The 16629-nt window shown below is 40.2% G+C and overlaps 1 protein-coding gene across 1 annotated transcript in view; it reads right to left on the bottom strand.

Annotated features, from left to right (window-relative positions):
* LOC118407122 (potassium voltage-gated channel subfamily KQT member 1-like) overlaps positions 1-16629 on the bottom strand; it is a 158033-nt gene that overhangs the window by 35800 nt on the left and 105604 nt on the right. Inside the window, exons 7-12 of the mRNA XM_035807542.1 lie at positions 9446-9556; positions 8453-8548; positions 7319-7492; positions 6470-6629; positions 5189-5348; positions 4612-4674 (exon numbers count right to left, since the gene is read on the bottom strand). Of these exons, the coding sequence (XP_035663435.1) occupies positions 4612-4674; positions 5189-5348; positions 6470-6629; positions 7319-7492; positions 8453-8548; positions 9446-9556 (764 nt within the window). The remainder of the gene's footprint in view (positions 1-4611; positions 4675-5188; positions 5349-6469; positions 6630-7318; positions 7493-8452; positions 8549-9445; positions 9557-16629) is intronic.

The raw sequence follows: 16629 nt of genomic DNA, 5'->3' as shown, positions 1-16629 counted from the left end.
ATCGGAAGGGCAATGTTGACATGGAGACAAATCTACTGTGGGTTGTGGAAGCCATCTGGAGGGGGGGGGGGTACACTTGTAACAGTGGGGTTTAAAGGCAACCTAAGCAATATTGGAGTTTTAAAAGTGAATTAAATATTCTGGATGAGGCAATCTGTATGAAATTGATATCTACTGTACAGTATGCTCACATTTACATCATTATTTCATACTTTGAGCAGTAATATAAAAGACAGTGCAGAAACCAGCCGTGCTAGGATTGTAACCCACAAAAATTAGACCTCACGGCGTCCTCAGGCCACTGCGGCATTGAATATTTGCTCCTTGAATGTTGGAGTTGATTCATCTTCATTACGTAAAAAAGTGTCAAGCACCACCAACTGACCAGTCTAACTGGTCCAGACCTTAATTTTAGCCAAGCGCTTGAGCTAGGTGGCCTGTTACACAGGAAACAGTAGTCTATCAAAAAGAAATAGGACTGAAAAATTCCACCTGTCCAAATGTCAATCTCAGTGCAATAAACATACGTAGGAAGTAGTATGTCAATCCATCTATCAGTCGTATATCTATGTTACATGCATTTACCCTCCTGTAAGTATTTGCAATAATCTTCATGATACAGTAAACTTTAAAATCAGGCCAAGAATTGAAGCTATCACGTCAAGACGTGCAGCACACCATCTGTAACTTACAGGACATGCGGTTACTGAGGTTCAAGTTGATTCTGGCCGACGGTAACGATCGCTCAGTCACCAGGAGGGCAAGGGACACGTAATTGATGTGACAGAAGCTGCCTGGGAGTCGGAAGGGTTGATAAACTTTCCACAAATAACTTTCCATCAGTGTCAGTCAGTATATAAGCATAGGAGACAGACACAGCGATCTTATTACTGTATTTCCTCACATTAAGTAACGCTAGTTCACCTTTATCCGTGGGGTGACCTTTATCCGTTGTCTTTAAAACATCACATTTAAGAGTATTAAGTCTGCGGACTGTGGTTTCAAATTTGCAATGTTTTCAAAATGTTCTGATTTGAAACCACCGTCCGTCAACTTCACATCCCTACATACATTTTCTCTTACAACCAATGAATATATGTTACCCTCGGATAAAGGTGAACCAACGTTACACACTTTTGAAACTTTTTGAGGTGCTGAAGTTGTTGCCTAAGTCAGGGTGCATACTTGTTTTATTATTCCATGGATAAATGGGAAAAAGACCTCATATACAAGTAGAGCAACATGGTTTTCTGCTGGGAATTTAGGATGCAAAACAAAGTAAACCTAGTTCCTCGCAAAGTTTCAAAACTTGTCTGAGACTTCGGGGGTGCGCACTTTAATCCAGAAAATACAGTATGATACAGGTGGCTGTATATAGAATACAAAGTAAACCAAGTTCCTCGCAAAGTTTCAAAACTTGTCGACAAGGGCTAGCACTTCCGGCATTCCATTGGTTACACCAGAGCATCGGAATGCAGAACGGAACAGTCAGTCAAAATGACATGACTCAATCGGAATTTTGCCCTTCGGAATGCTGCTGCACCTACAATTACGTGGAAAATGCTGGTTTCACAGTGCAAGAAATCATAGAGAGACGTGGGAAAAGAGGGTACCCGTGTGTGAAGTTATGACACCCGAGAGTTTATGAGCTCACAAAAGCACCACCAGTATACCACTAATTATAGTCATCTGTATACACCTCACAGTAATTCACCAGGTAATTGAATATAAAGAGGTACAACTAGGGCCTATAACAACTGTCCTTACACTAAATGAGCAGCTTAAAGACCAGTTCTCTGTGGAAATTATGGTAGAGGTTGATGCTAATGACTTGAGTGGGAGGTTTGGTAGGAAATATGACCTGTTATTACTCATTAACACCTGTCATCTGTGGTGTAACGTTGTCATTTTTCTACCTACTGGTAATTTACTGAGTCACCTTGGAACTTTTCAAAGAGTTAGAAAATTGACCTGAGCTCTATTTGTCTACAAGACAACAAACCAATTTCAACTTTCGCCTTGTTCCAATCCTTTCTATGACTGTTGCCCTTTTTTAGAAGCTTTAATGAAATAGCATGAAGTAAGAACATGGCATTAGGATGATACAGGCTAAATTTCCTAGGATGAACAGTGCTGAGGTGGACTATTTTGCTATCATCAAAAGTGAATTATACGTCATTACATTCTATAACTATACAGGGGGAGGGGATAATTGATTTTGCTATGGCTGTGGTGGGAAGTGTATAAGGCAGGTTTCTACAAGTTCTCAGGATATTGGAGTTCTTTTCACACAATCATTTAAGTTTCTCTTGCTTACATTTCGATGCCTTTTCAGATATTTTCAGCATGTAACTGGGGAAAGATGACTAATAGCCATTGAGACATAAGCAAGTGAGACTTTACAGCTTTTGTAAAGGAAAACTCTAAAAGCCTACATGTATATTCTACCAACCTGATGAAATTTTCGGAATTGTTTATTTCTTTCAACTTACAAATAATTACAGTTGTAGGTGAAAATACTCTTCAGTATCTGAACTTTACAAAATTAATTTGCCTGTAAGAGTTCCCGTTGATAACAAAACTACAACTAATCTAACTTGTCATTGAGTTAGACGGTCTGTAAGTACAGTTTTAATGACAAGAGATAACTCATATCCCTGACTTTCTACATGTGCTTGAAGATTTGTCTAAGAACATTATCTTTGATTGGCACAAGGATAAGATTACTCTAGAAGATATATGGACAAGCTATCCCTATATGAAACTTTAAGATCCTAAAGCTGTTGTAACATACTGTAAATGCATTTAAGTTCGAGGAGATTTGATTTCGCGGAAGAGGGAAAGTGGACTTTTTACAGTGGTTTTAATTTCGCAGTAGCACCATGCACTGTAGTCTCTTACTGCCATGGATTAATGTTCGCGGTGGTTTTGAATTTGTGGTTAAGTGGCCGCTGCTAAACCGGGAACCGCAAAAGTTTCTGCATTTACAGTACTCGAGGCACCTCCTCAAACACAGGACCTGCATCCATTCGAAAGACAAATGCAGCTCCAATCAGAATGCCTTTCCCTTCATTTGAACCTGGGTCAAATTGGGACCAGGAGCTTGTAAGGGGAAACACAATCATTGTTTTCCTGGACTTAATTTGGAACAGAGACCGCAGCCGCACGGCACCTGCAGACACCTGTTTCCCAGGGCTGCCAGGTGCTACACACATGTGGGAGCGGGAAAAAATGTCAGCCGAATGATAGATGAACAAAACTCGGCTCTGTTTCCGCCCCTTCCCGCTTTTAACAGTTTACCGACACAGCCAAGACGACAAAGGACGACAACAGAATGTGGTGCTGGGGAATGTCTCTGTTTGGTGTAGGGAAACAAACAAGATGTTTACTTTCTACGGAAATACTACTGCCTGTTGTTGATGGTGTTGAGAGTGAGAATGGTTGTTCAGACAAAGCCAAGTCATGTCACATGTCGCATAGTAAACATTTAGATGACCAGCATTGTAGACAATGTCATGGCCTTTTGTAGGATGGTTTGCTGGAAACTTATCTTGTGACGATGATCAAATATCACTTGATTTCTGGTAAGAATGTGTGTGTGTGTGGGGGGGGGGCATTACCAGTATATATGTGCATTATGTTGTCAGCTATGTCAAAATTTCTCACAATAAGGAGGTAAATTTGACAGGTTATAATACCTAAATTACAAAGATAGGACAATGCATATTAAGAAACTTTCCGACATTTTTTACACTAATCTATTTTAGGTTCTTGACTTGGTTTGCTTAACTTTGCTATCTCAGTCTATAGTGTACCCTCAATAAACAAGTCTCATATAGCACTTCCCATTTCTGTGGGAAGCAAGAAATACATAACAAAAACGTAGAGATGCAAATATTTGACACCCAGGCACTCCCTCATTGGTGGAACAGTTAATTATGAAGTTATCCAGTTGGTTCTAGTGGCATATACAACACCTTTCAAATTCTGTTGTCATTAAAGTGACAGCAGACAACTAAATGCTACTACAATATTTAGTTCAATGATTGGTCGAAATCATAAAAGTAAACAATATCAAACAGTGTGTAAAAGTTCTGTTGAGGAAAATAATCACTTTTTGTGTGGACATGCTCAGTAAATGATTATGGGTGCCCGAAACAGAGTTTAAAAATTTCTACGAAAATCAGTAAGGCAGTTTCGCACAATCTACGATCGATCTAGATCCATACTACGATGTAACTACATTTCCTTACATACCTTAGTTAAGTGACATATTGCACACTATACGCGTCTATGACATTCAATGTGGCAAAAGCTCCCCCTACCACAGAAAGACAGACTGCAGCAACAGCACATGCTCACCCACAATATGCCAATGTGTAACGCTAGTTCACCTTTATCTGTTGGGTAACCCATATCCCTTTTAAAAACAGGGTATTTAGGCACATCAAGTCGACAGTTAGTAGTTTTAATCTGCAACATCCTGAAAATATTGCAATTTGAAACCAACGTCCTTCGGTGTGATATCCCAAATACCCTGTTTCAAAAAGCAACGGATATAGGTTACCCAACGGATAAAGGTGAACCATCGTTACAGTACAGCGTACTTACTCTGAGATTGGTTGCGGGTGTTGGTCAATATAGTCAAGACCTTCAAATTGGCTATCAGAGAGGCTGGGGGTTGGTACGTCAGGGGGAAAAGGAAACAAAGAAGAGTATATATTAAAAAAAGCTCATGCAATGGCAAAATAACATCAAAATGGTGCCAGTGAGAAAGTGTGCAGTTTGCAAAACTTCACAATTCAAGAATCATATAATGTATCTTCAATGAGATAAGACAAATACATCTGAAGATGTTCTGTTTTAGTTTGGAAAAACGAAACATATTGGCCAGAATGAATATTGAAGAAATACACAGTGTTGAAGCAAAAAAAGTGTTATGGATACAACACAAGTCTTAAAAGTTTCAAGGGGATTTTGATATTTCATTTTTTCCAGTTAACTTTCCACCGTTGATTCGCTGCATTCAAAAACAGTGTAAATATCTGTTTCCAGTGTATCAATACTGTACTACAGAATTGTTTAAACTGTGAATCTAAAGAAAAGAAGAAGAAGAAAACAAAGCAGAAACCTTTTTGCTTGAATGTATAAACCTACAGTTAAGTACAAAAAAAAATGTTGGACTTACCAGGCGTAGCCATCAAAAATTTTTTCTCCAGATTCGTCTGGATTGTCGTCTACGGACGGCATGAAGTGAAATGTGACGGAGTTTGAGGTGTCGGAGCTGTGTCGTCTACGCACACCGACCAGATCACTAGGGCCGCGCCGGTCGCAGCTAGGAGACCCACCTGTAGTGTTGGAAAACGACAAAAATAGATTTTTTACACCGACTCTACAAGGGGAAGGAGTCACTGTAAAGCTGAGGGCACAACCGTATGTTCGTATGTTTTTTTGGGAGGCCACGTCCTCCACGTATTTCTGAAAACGTTCAGGCTGTACAGGGCAGGCGTGTCACCCGTACTGGCACGTACGGGGGGCGAATCCATAGCCCGATGGCACACAAAGTTTTGCCTGCGCGTAAAATTCTACCTAAATTCCCTACGAGTTAGTACAGAGGCGGTACTTACCACTTACGGATCCCAAAAGATTGCCCATGTTTTGGCACATAGACAGCACATATTTGCACGTACAGCGGGTTGTGCCCTTAGCTTAAGTGACTTTAAGTTTGCAGTGACTGAATAATCCCTCGCAAAGCTCAGTCATACAGTAGACACATACTGGGACACTTTTCTATTGTGATTCCAATGTATGACTGAAGGATACACATGTAAACCCATAGCTTATATCCATGACCAATTGCTCCACCCACAGAAACAAGGACCTACCAGCCTGCTGTCTGCTATGCTCTCAAAAGTCTGGGCTTAACAATTTATAGCCTGTATAGGTTTCATCATATGGTAAAGGTACAAATAAATTGAAACAAAATTTGAATACTTTCAAAGCCATCTTGACCGGAATAACAATGTACGTATGACAATGCAAGCAAAACCTGTATTATTTTTACTCAGGCCACACCAATTTTATTTGTTGTTTCTCGGATTTCCTGACCCTATTTTTTCTGCTTTGAAAAAAAACAAAAAAATTTTTCAAATTGATGGCCAGTAGTTGTATGTGCCTATTTTGGACGGTACGTTTATCGTTTTTCTACAAACTTTGGACTTTGCTACCAGACCCCCCCCCCCCCTTAAATGTTGAAAGTTTAGGTTTTCCCGTCTGATCTTTCCTACCCCCGACTTTTTGAAAAGTTTTTTAAAATTTTATTTCCGACGGACCCAATTTTTTTCTGAAAAAATCCAAGAAACAACAAATAAAATTCTGTGATTTCATTTTTTAAATTTTTTTTTGAAAATGAAAAAAAAAAAAAAATGGACAAGCAATTCCGGGAAGCAAAAAATAAAATTGGTGTGGCCAATGTACAATGTACCAGGCCTGGGAGACTCGCTGTAGTCCACAATGTTACCTCCGGGTGCGGGCGCTCCCTCGCTCGTGTCTTGTTTCTGTTCCGTACTGTTGGACTTCTGCTCTGTCTCAGTCACTGCATTGGACAGGATGTTGTTCAGGATGGATTGCTGTAGACAGGGGCAAATTAGACAAATACAGCATCTTTTATTAAAAATGCTGTACTCTTAACAATGTGCTGTATTTCTCAATTGAAGTACACTTTGGAATAACCACTAAAAAGATTTATACAAACCTGTGGAACTGAAACTGAAGCACTGAAATAAAGTCCTTTTTCAAACAGCAAACAGGACTTCTGGCATCTTTTTGTAACAAAGGTAAAATTGCCTTGTGTGCACCAAATTTGGCCCTGTGAATGCAGGAAATAGTATTTCTGAGATTTATAAGTTAAACATTTTCTGTTGGATTCTGCTTGGGAGCTAGCTTACAACAGACCTTTGTGAATATCTAGAGTTCTTGTAAGTTGTGAGTATCATGATGATAATTCTCAATTTTTCTGTCTTCCTGTGCAACTCTGAATTCTGCCTGTGGGACCAACTTTGGACCCTGACCAAACCACCCTTCCCATCCTGCAAGTCTCCAGTTGCACCATTGAACAACCACCTGGCCAATTGGACAGACCAAGCCTATGGCACCAACTTTGGAACCTGGCCAAACCAGCCTTCCCATCCTGCAAGTCTCCAGTTACACCATTTCTTGACACCTGACCAACTTTGGATTCAGGCCAGCAGGAACTTACATGCACACACACTGGAACAAACAAACAAACAAATAAACAATACCTTGCAGTGAGTCCTACCTGGAAGTCAAACTTAGTCCTGGATGTGATCCTCTTCAGGAGTGATGGCTTTTTGTTGAGGCCGACCCGAGAGCTGGTCTGGTTGGCTCTGTTCTGCTGGAACTGGCGAAGGTGGATGTTCCACGTAGCCTCCGAGTCAAATCCTGGCTCCGCACAGTAGCAACGCCACAGGCACTGTGGGGAATAAAACTTCATCATCATCTTCTTCCCAAGTTCAGGTACAGGTTAAACTGAAACAAATCCTCAAATATCAAATCTAACCCTAATCCAAATACAACCATCAGTTGTGTATGTCACTATTTGTAGCCCTTTTACCTCCATGAAAAATGGAGGTATAGTTTTTCTTCTGTCTGTTTGTGTGTTGATGTGTGTGTTTGCTTGTTTGTGTTTCCGGATATTTGTGGTCAACATAACGTGTGAATAGATCGTGATGATATTTGGTTTTTGGGTAGGTCTTCAGAAGAGGAAGGTCAAGGCTGAGTATAGGCCTCCTGGCCACTGACCTAGGTACTGCAGCAAAACTTCAGGTCTTTTGTCCTGGACGTGTTGGTTGGTAGATAGCTGTTGATATCACGAAGAAGTGACATTTTCTCAGAAGTCAAGACAAAAGAACACAACAAGTGTTGGCAGACTTCACCTCCTTACCAATACTGCTTTGTAACATATACAGACTGAAGCTTATAGAATCCAGGTTGTTTGTATGATAGCCTGGATACCATACCCCAACCTCAAATATCTTTCGTGTTGGGGTCTGGCAGGATGGCTGTAGAAAGGTTCTCGAAGGCCCTTGATCAGAGGGAGGAGAACCTAGGATTGATGACCACTCACACCACAGGTAGCCAGCTACAACACACCACAGTTGCTCAGCAGGCTATCACAGTAGCGAATCAGGTACTTAGTGGTCACTGTTATGGATTCAAAAAATACAGTTGGGGGTCTTTAACCAATCATGGTAGGGTGTAATTACCTCCTGCTGATCCTGCTACTGTTCTATTGGTGGAGTTTTTTGCCCACTAGAAGGGGCAAAATTGAGAAGAGTTCCTATGTCATTCTGCCAGACCCCTGCACGATAGATACTTGAGATCGGGCTGGGGTTTGGTTATCAGGCTATCTGTATGAATACAAAGCCCATACCTGGATGAGAGTAGCTGCTGCTGGTATCTGTCTGTTGAAATGTTTCTGTCTCTGTTTCTGTTGGACCTTCAGCGCAAAGCCTGATCCCAGGATACCCTACATGGACACATTTCAAATGTCAGACAAGACATCAACTCTCATAATTCCACAAGGGTACCCTTAGACTCAGGTACATTAAAAAAAAAACAACGACGAAAGTAAAAAGATCGTTATGATATTAAAGTCAGTATGTAATTCTTGAGGTACATGTATAGGCACTTCAGATATCCAGCAAGTGTTCAAGACATTCTTGAGAAGCTTTTGATAGCATGTACGTCACCTTCCTTTATTTTTGTTTTATCATCTGGTATTGTTAATTAGGGTATCTGGAAGAATTATGGATTGATGTCATATGGTGAATACTTTCTGGTACTTTATAAAAAATTGGACTTTATTTGCACACTATCCTAATGCCAACAAGGTACATTTACCAACTGGTATATTCTAAATGCTTACAGTAGCACAAAATATACAATGTGGCTTATGATGTTAAGAGTGCATATACATCAGGGCTCTAGCCAGCGTCCGTTTTTCCGTCAATTGACGGAAATTTGCTGCGTGTGACGGAAAAATTTTAAAACCAATCCGACGGACAAAAATCTGATAATTATAAAAGCTCCTTGGTGGAAGCTACAGGCTGCTTGGGGACGCCGTCCACGGCCGTAAAAGCCACACACTGTTTGTTTTGCTATTGTGATGATTGTTGACAATGTGTGTCGGTGCCCTTTCGCATACGCTAATCTCATTAAAACCCGTTTTTCAAGGTCTCAGTTCAGTCTCTCTAACTCCTGGAATAGTGTTTTAGTGACAATGGGAATTGGCTGACGGAAAAATATGTCGAGCTGGCTAGAGCCCTGATATACATGTATGTTAGGCTACATGTTGTGTTTAGAGGGTTCATGAAAACTGTTTTTTTTTCCTTGTGTAATCATCAAACAGTTCGTAAATACTTACTGCAGGAAGAGCGAAGAACGATATGGCGAACACAGAGAAGCACGACGCAATCAGCTTGCCGATCCACGTGTGCGGTGTCTTGTCTCCATACCCAATGGTTGTTACTGTAATCTGTAGGGAAAAAAATAGTGGTAATCAAATTAACTGTCTTTAACCTAACCATAAAAAGCTACCTCGGCAATGTAAAGGTTAAATTTTCTGCTGCATTTGATGGCCACCTATAAATAATTTAAAAAGATATATGAGACATGATACATGTATTACTACAAGTAGGTACAAAATGACTTCTATCTATTAAAACCAACTTGAAGCAAACTTAAATTTCTTGTAGGGATCCACCAAACTGATGTCACAGTTATCTTATCTGTTCACATATTAGAAATAATGCTAATTTAAAATTGAAATTATCTAGAAAGGCAGACTGGCTCAGGAGCAAATTCACTGGCAGCATATTGCACTCCTTCCCCTTCCCAATACAAAAATAAACCTTTTGCAGGAGGGGATTTCTTTAAGTTTAACACCCCATAAAAGAATGGGCTCTTCCAATCACACCTATGTAAAATGTACTCTTCTACATATACAGTTTGAACTAAAGTGTTTTACTACTTTCACTATGTTTGACATGCAGACTTTACAAGTTCACTTGGATCATTGTTGTAATTGGCTGATCATTCAGTTCAGTTTCAGTTTATTTATTTATCCAGGAAAATACATCGCCTTCTGGCGTTTTTCAATACCTCCTGGTGGGCCGGGAGACCCCAACATAAATTAACACAAAAACACAACTGAATCAAAATTGAAATCAAAGGTCAAACTTACATAACTAAACGTCAGGTGTCAACTATTTACAATACAAATAACTCAGGATAACTTAATATAATAATGGTAATAATAATAACAATAATAACACATTCAGGCAGTGGATCAACTTAAAATCAAAGTAACGAAAAGTGGAATTTGCATATCAATGTGTCTGAATTATATCAAATTGACTGGGGTTAATGACCCCCTCCGAGGTGGTGGCAACTGTAAGGCCGGCCGCTAGAAGCACGATTTTAGTCAGGCTAATTGTTGTAACATCCTACACAAAGCTGGAGAACATAATAAGTGAGCGTTGCCTGGTCACCGTTTACCACGTAACGTAAGGTTACCAGTTTACGGTCGATTTGTTAATAATGCCATTTTATGGAAAACGCGCAGGCCGGGAAGTGAAAAGCTGTCCTTCATTGGAAGACCTCAAAGTCGGTCTGCGTCAAGCTCTGTGTGGTATCATATTTCTTCTAAGGATTTCTCGCCGTACGAGCGTCTTTAATAAACAAGTCTGCAGCCAAGAATCCTACCAGGGTGACCAGTTTACGGTCAGTTTGGTTTTCTCACAGGGGTTATTTTTCTAAAGGACATATATCTGACCATTTCCCATAAAAAGATCCCCAAGTAGTTCACTGAGATAGCACGATGGACATTTGTTTACATCGACGCCATGCCGTGCACTTCGCATCGCCGCTATATTACGTACCGGTGTCATCTTTGCCCCTATAGAACGCCACTCAGAGCGCCATGCTGTTCCACAACTTGCACAATGCTACTCATACTAATGGCAACGCATTTGGATGTTGTTATCACTTGTATAGACAGGCACTGGCCTTGAAACGCGTTCAGTATACATGTGGCTTCCTCACGCTGTGCCCTCCCCACATAAATTATCCCAAACAGCGCCCCTTTGCGACCGTTTCTCGCCCTCCAGTGCAGCAAGCCGCTAGCTAAGTCACGTGATGCAACATGGCGCGTTCGAAAACTACCGGCTCGGCGAGGACAGTCCCTTGTGTTTATATGCAGTTTATAAGAGTTCCTTTGGATAACATACATAAAATTACCATGGATTCTTGAGATAAGAACTCCAGGTTTGGTTTGAGATGATATTTCAATTGATAAAGAGTTTGTAGGATTTTAAAAGTGGGGACGAAAATAGCCGTCTAGAATTACGATCAGAACCGGGCCATCTGTAACAGTGCTATGATAATTATGCGAACTCAAGCGTAAAGGACAATTGTTGTCGGACTTTTCAGACGTGCTTTGCTGGATGCAAACTTATGTGATAAATAAGACACAGACACATAGATGATATAGACTTACTTCTTTCCTGCTCAAGAGAATTTTCTTTTTTACAATTCACCTCGAAGTCTGCACCCGCCAATAAGTGACCGTAAACTGGTCCTGCACGTAAACTGGTAACCTTACGTTATTTATACTGTTGTCATTGAACAACATGGAAACACATTCCTATGGGAGAAGGTAGCACCACTGGGGCTTATAGTACTGTAAATACAGGTGGAATTAAGTTAAGAGACTGGTCAGTAGACAGAAGACACCTGTTATCGGTACTATGGCCTAGTGGCTAGAGCAGTGTTCTAGCCAGCCTGAATTTTTTTCCGTCCAATGGATTTTCAATGGAAATCCTGTTGAAGATGCAAGGATACTAGGGGAGTCCGGTGGTACGTTCCCCGGGAAATTTTTAAAATCTGTAGCCTCTGAAATGCTATTTCCTGTACTTTGAGGGGCAAATTTTTCTGGTAGACTCAGCTTGATCTTTATATGTCTGTCACAGAGGGCAGAATGGGCAACATTTTTGTCCTTCCCAGTGGCAAAACTCTGTCAAAGGACGAAGGACAAACCATGGCTAGAACCCTGGGATAGAGTGTTCATCTTTGTGAGGTTGGGGGGTTCAACTGTAACTTGAGTAAGCCCCTCGATCTCTCCTACCCCCGACTTTTTGCATTAGTTTCTTAAAAATTTTTTCCTGACAGACCGATCAATCCAGTTTTTTTCTGAAAAAGTCCTAGAAACAACAAATAAAATTGGTGTAGCCCAAAACGCAACACACTTGTCAAGAAGGGTACACATGGGAACCTGCATGAAAGAAAGTAAAAGAAAAAGGGTCATGCTTTATGCTCAGTCTGAGGTTCTCAGTCTTTACCTTAAAGTTTACCCTTTCAAGCATCTACAACATACATTAACACCTTACAAGAGGCTATCCACATCTCAGTTACGTTTACTGACTTTCTCTGAACTATCTAAACTCTTTCTCTTCCTTTCAAACAGTTTCCGGTTGGGCAACTTTCAAAGGGTTGGATTCGAATGAACGCTTGACAAGATGTACCTTTCACACTTTGCAAACTGTGGTGTTCTAGTTAACTGATAGTCTGTGTTGCCTTCAGTTCTCCACACAATTAGAAAGCTGTACAGATGAGCAGTTTTAAAAAGAGTGTCCTAGAAGATGGAACGGTGGCAGGGGATACGGTCAGGTGTAGTGTTAATTGTGTTGGAGTTTGGGTGACACTGTTCTCTGAGGGGGTATGGGATGTCTGAACGCACTGCTTACTTCTAAACAACTTAGGGGTTACAGACTGCAACGGGCTTGAAATACAAACAGGCGTCTGTACTAGAGAGGGCTATAGAAATGCTCTCCAAGCAGAGGTTTAAGCTCTGGTAGCCTCTTATTTTTATCAGGCTTGCTCTTTTGTTGGGTTTTCTCAAGGAGCTTTTATCTTAATGTTATAGAGGTGTCTGTGTGGCGCAACGGCTAGAGCGTTGGAATCAGAATCAGTAGGTCTTGAGTTCGATACTCGCCATGCCCCTGCCCCCATGATGGTGGAGTGACGTCCACCGAGCCTCACGGCTAATCTGCCTAAAGGTGCCAAAAACACCTACGGATTTGGTACGCTAGCGTGTCAGCATCTGCACACTTGCTACTAAGACCAAGGACGTTATATAGCGTCTATGCTAAGACCCATTAATTTTTCAAAATCTTTATGCCTCTAGGCTGGCAGACAAAAAGAAAACCTGGCAAAATAGAAAGCTGTGATAAAAACACATCAAAAAGATGTTAAAAACTAGCCCAAGCCTAATCCTTGCTTGGAGAGTCAGTACTGTAGAAATGCTCCGACCATCATGTGACTGGTGGGATACAGAATGTTAAGTGTTTTTCCTTACAATTACTCTCACCTAGTCTCAGACCTATAGCATATACAAGGCTTAGTGTGCAGTAACTGCACACTTTGATAAAGAATGTCACATAGAGTAGAAGCTCCCACTAGAGTTTACCACTTGTAAGTACATGTTGCATTTTCTCGTGACACTGTGTGCATGACGTAGACAAAATGCAACACTGTGTATTCCGAATAACCCGAGGTCCCAGCCTGACCAACAGTCAGATCCAGAGCTGATTTATACTCCCTTTCGTCAGTTGTACTCCTTATACTGTCACATTTGGCAAAAATCGATCAGACAACGATTCTGCGGCAATCGCCCTAACCTCGCTTATGATTATGATAATAACTTTATTGCACAACAATTGTACAAGGTACAAAGTATATGTGACTGGGAAGGTTTTCAGGTGAAAAATACTCGCAACCCTCTGTCGATCTCAAATACGGCCGATCTTATGATCGATACACCTGAAGATCGTGGATAATGTGACAGGGGAATTAGCCAGCTTTTGATACTATCTTATGCCACTGGTAAATCTGCCTGGAGATTATAACTATCCTGACCCCAGATATAAATTGGAATAAGTTTATTTGCAAGTTCGTGCCCGAGGGCTAATTGCAAGTACATGGTATATTTAACATAGTGACAATAGACAGTCATGAACAATATTCTACGCTAATACTAGTGTTGGCTATTTCTAAACAGGTTGGGTTACTGATATGGCTTCAATTGATTAACCCACACTAGCATTTGAATATCAATACACTAAATTCTGGGCCAAATTGATACCGATTTACATAAAGACTAAGCACTTCATGAATAACAAAAAAACAATAATTATCATGTAAACAATGACCCTAATTAGAGTAACATATGGTCTCGTTTTGTCAGGACTTTTAGTAGGTACATGTACTTTGGAACTAATGGAGTTGATAAATGAATGAATTTTGTTGCTCAACAATCGCACAGGGTACAATGTATGGCAACCAATAACAACTAATAGCTATACAGACAATAGTACCAAGAGGCTACATACAAAGCAACAACAAAACAATAGAAGGTTTTGTGCTTCAGTGCTTTTGTAGAATATAAAGACAGCCAGAATTGATGATAGGATCATAGCAATTTTGGCATGATTTGATTTAAAATGTGACAATGTTTGAATAGATTAAAGCCACAATCTTAAAATGCTATTGGGGTATTCTACAATAGTTTCAAATAATCTAAATTGTGTTTTACTTCTACGAGACACATGACCATTTTGTAGAAAAAGAATTTGACAATTGGGCTCTCATTCAAAGTCAGGCTGTATAAAGACAACCTCTTATACAACTGTATATATATGTATTTACTTATTTGCAAATTCCTGCCCGAAGGCTAATCGCAAGGGTACAGACAGTAAAAAGAAAGAAGTGTCTATTATATCAGCTATCTATATACACACAGGGATGTCCCTGTGGCTCAAATGGTAGCAGTTTCAGAGTTTAGCACCTGGTTCCCACTTAGCGAGACACCAGTTCAATCCTGGGAAGACATCTTGGTTTGGGCTGCACCCTTCTTTTGGAAAGGGCATAAAATGGGGTTCTCATGTTTGAGACACCCTCTACAAGCACTTTAAAGGAGAACAGGCTAAAGCAACCTCTTCCTGTAAAAATATACCCTGCTAAAGAAACAGGAAGAAAACTTGCTGACCCACAGTATATGTGCCACTGGGTACTATAAGGTGCAACAAACGCATCTGTACACACAAAACAATAGGACTTATTGAAGTTATTCTGAGTTCCAGGTTTGGTATCTAAGGAATTTTCTAGCACCAAACTGTCGCACAAACAAGTTATTAACACAATGGATGCAAAAGACATCTTCATGGATGTCTATATACAACATATCATTTAACGTCAACTAACGGTTACATTCTGTACATCAAAACTATAGTGCTGGATACACAAAATGTGGAGGCTTTACATTGATGAAGGTTTGACAGCCAAAAAGCAGTTACTAACTCATCATTTTGGAAATGGTCAGACGTACCATAGCATATGTTTCCAAAATCATGTCCAGTTGCTTGAGTAAACTGCTTTTTGGTGCAGGTTTTAATTTCTTCTTAACCCCTAGGAAAATTAGTGACAAATAATGATAATAGTTTCGTCTCTATTAAGGAATTTTCTATCACCAAACTGTTGCACAAGTACACAATGGATGCAAAAGACATCTTCATGCATGTCTATATACAACATATCATTTAACGTCAACTAACGGTTACATTCTGTACATCAAAACTAAAGTACTGGATACACAAAATGTGGAGGTTTTCCGTTGATGAAGGTTAGACAGCCAAAAAGCAGTTACTAACTCAATTATTTTGGAAATGGTCAGACGTACCATATGTTTCCAAAATCATATCTAGTTGCTTGAGTAAACTGCTTTTTGGTGCAGGTTTTAATTTCTTCTCAACCTCCAAGAAAATTAGACGAATAATGATAATAAAGAAGCTACTAAATTTACATGACCAATTGTAGGTTTCCTTTAGAAAAGGGATGACAAGAACAAAAGATGCCCTCAAGGCAGTGAAAAGACAAATGAAGTTACTATTCAAACATCACACATCATTCTTGGAGTAAGACAAAAGATTGGCCTCTTGTGAGATGATCCAATGATCCCTGCTGTGTACAGGATTGACAGGATTAACATGTGTAGGAATGCTAATCTTGACTTTTAACACCTTGAACAATAGAGTAATCTCAGGGGGTGGGGTCATGTCAGGGTGCAAATTTGTTTATGAAGTGGGGAGAGGAGAGTGTTAATGGTATATATGGACTCTGGGGTCATGCATGACAGATGGGAGTTGTCCATACAGAAGCTAAAAGTTAAAGACAGAACAAAAGAGATTTAATGACTTTTTCGTGAATCTTGAAATATTCTCTGTGGTTTTATGATCCAGGTCATCTCACAGCACCAGTGCAATGGCCTAGTGGCCATGGGTAGAGTGTTCGCCTTGCATTCGGTAGGTCGTGAGTTTGATTCCCGGCCGAGTCATACCAAAGACTTTAAAATGGTACATGCTACTTTCTCTGCTTAGCACACAGCATTCAGGAAAGAGTATGGAAGTTGAACACACATAACTACCAGTGGACTAGCCCCCTGCTGTAGTGATTTTTCATCTCACATCGAATGTGTCTTGAATGATGTACATGCTT

This window comes from Branchiostoma floridae, chromosome 19 (assembly GCF_000003815.2).
Source record: "Branchiostoma floridae strain S238N-H82 chromosome 19, Bfl_VNyyK, whole genome shotgun sequence".
Classification (NCBI taxonomy): domain Eukaryota; kingdom Metazoa; phylum Chordata; class Leptocardii; order Amphioxiformes; family Branchiostomatidae; genus Branchiostoma; species Branchiostoma floridae.
This window is presented reverse-complemented; position numbering and strand designations above follow the sequence as displayed.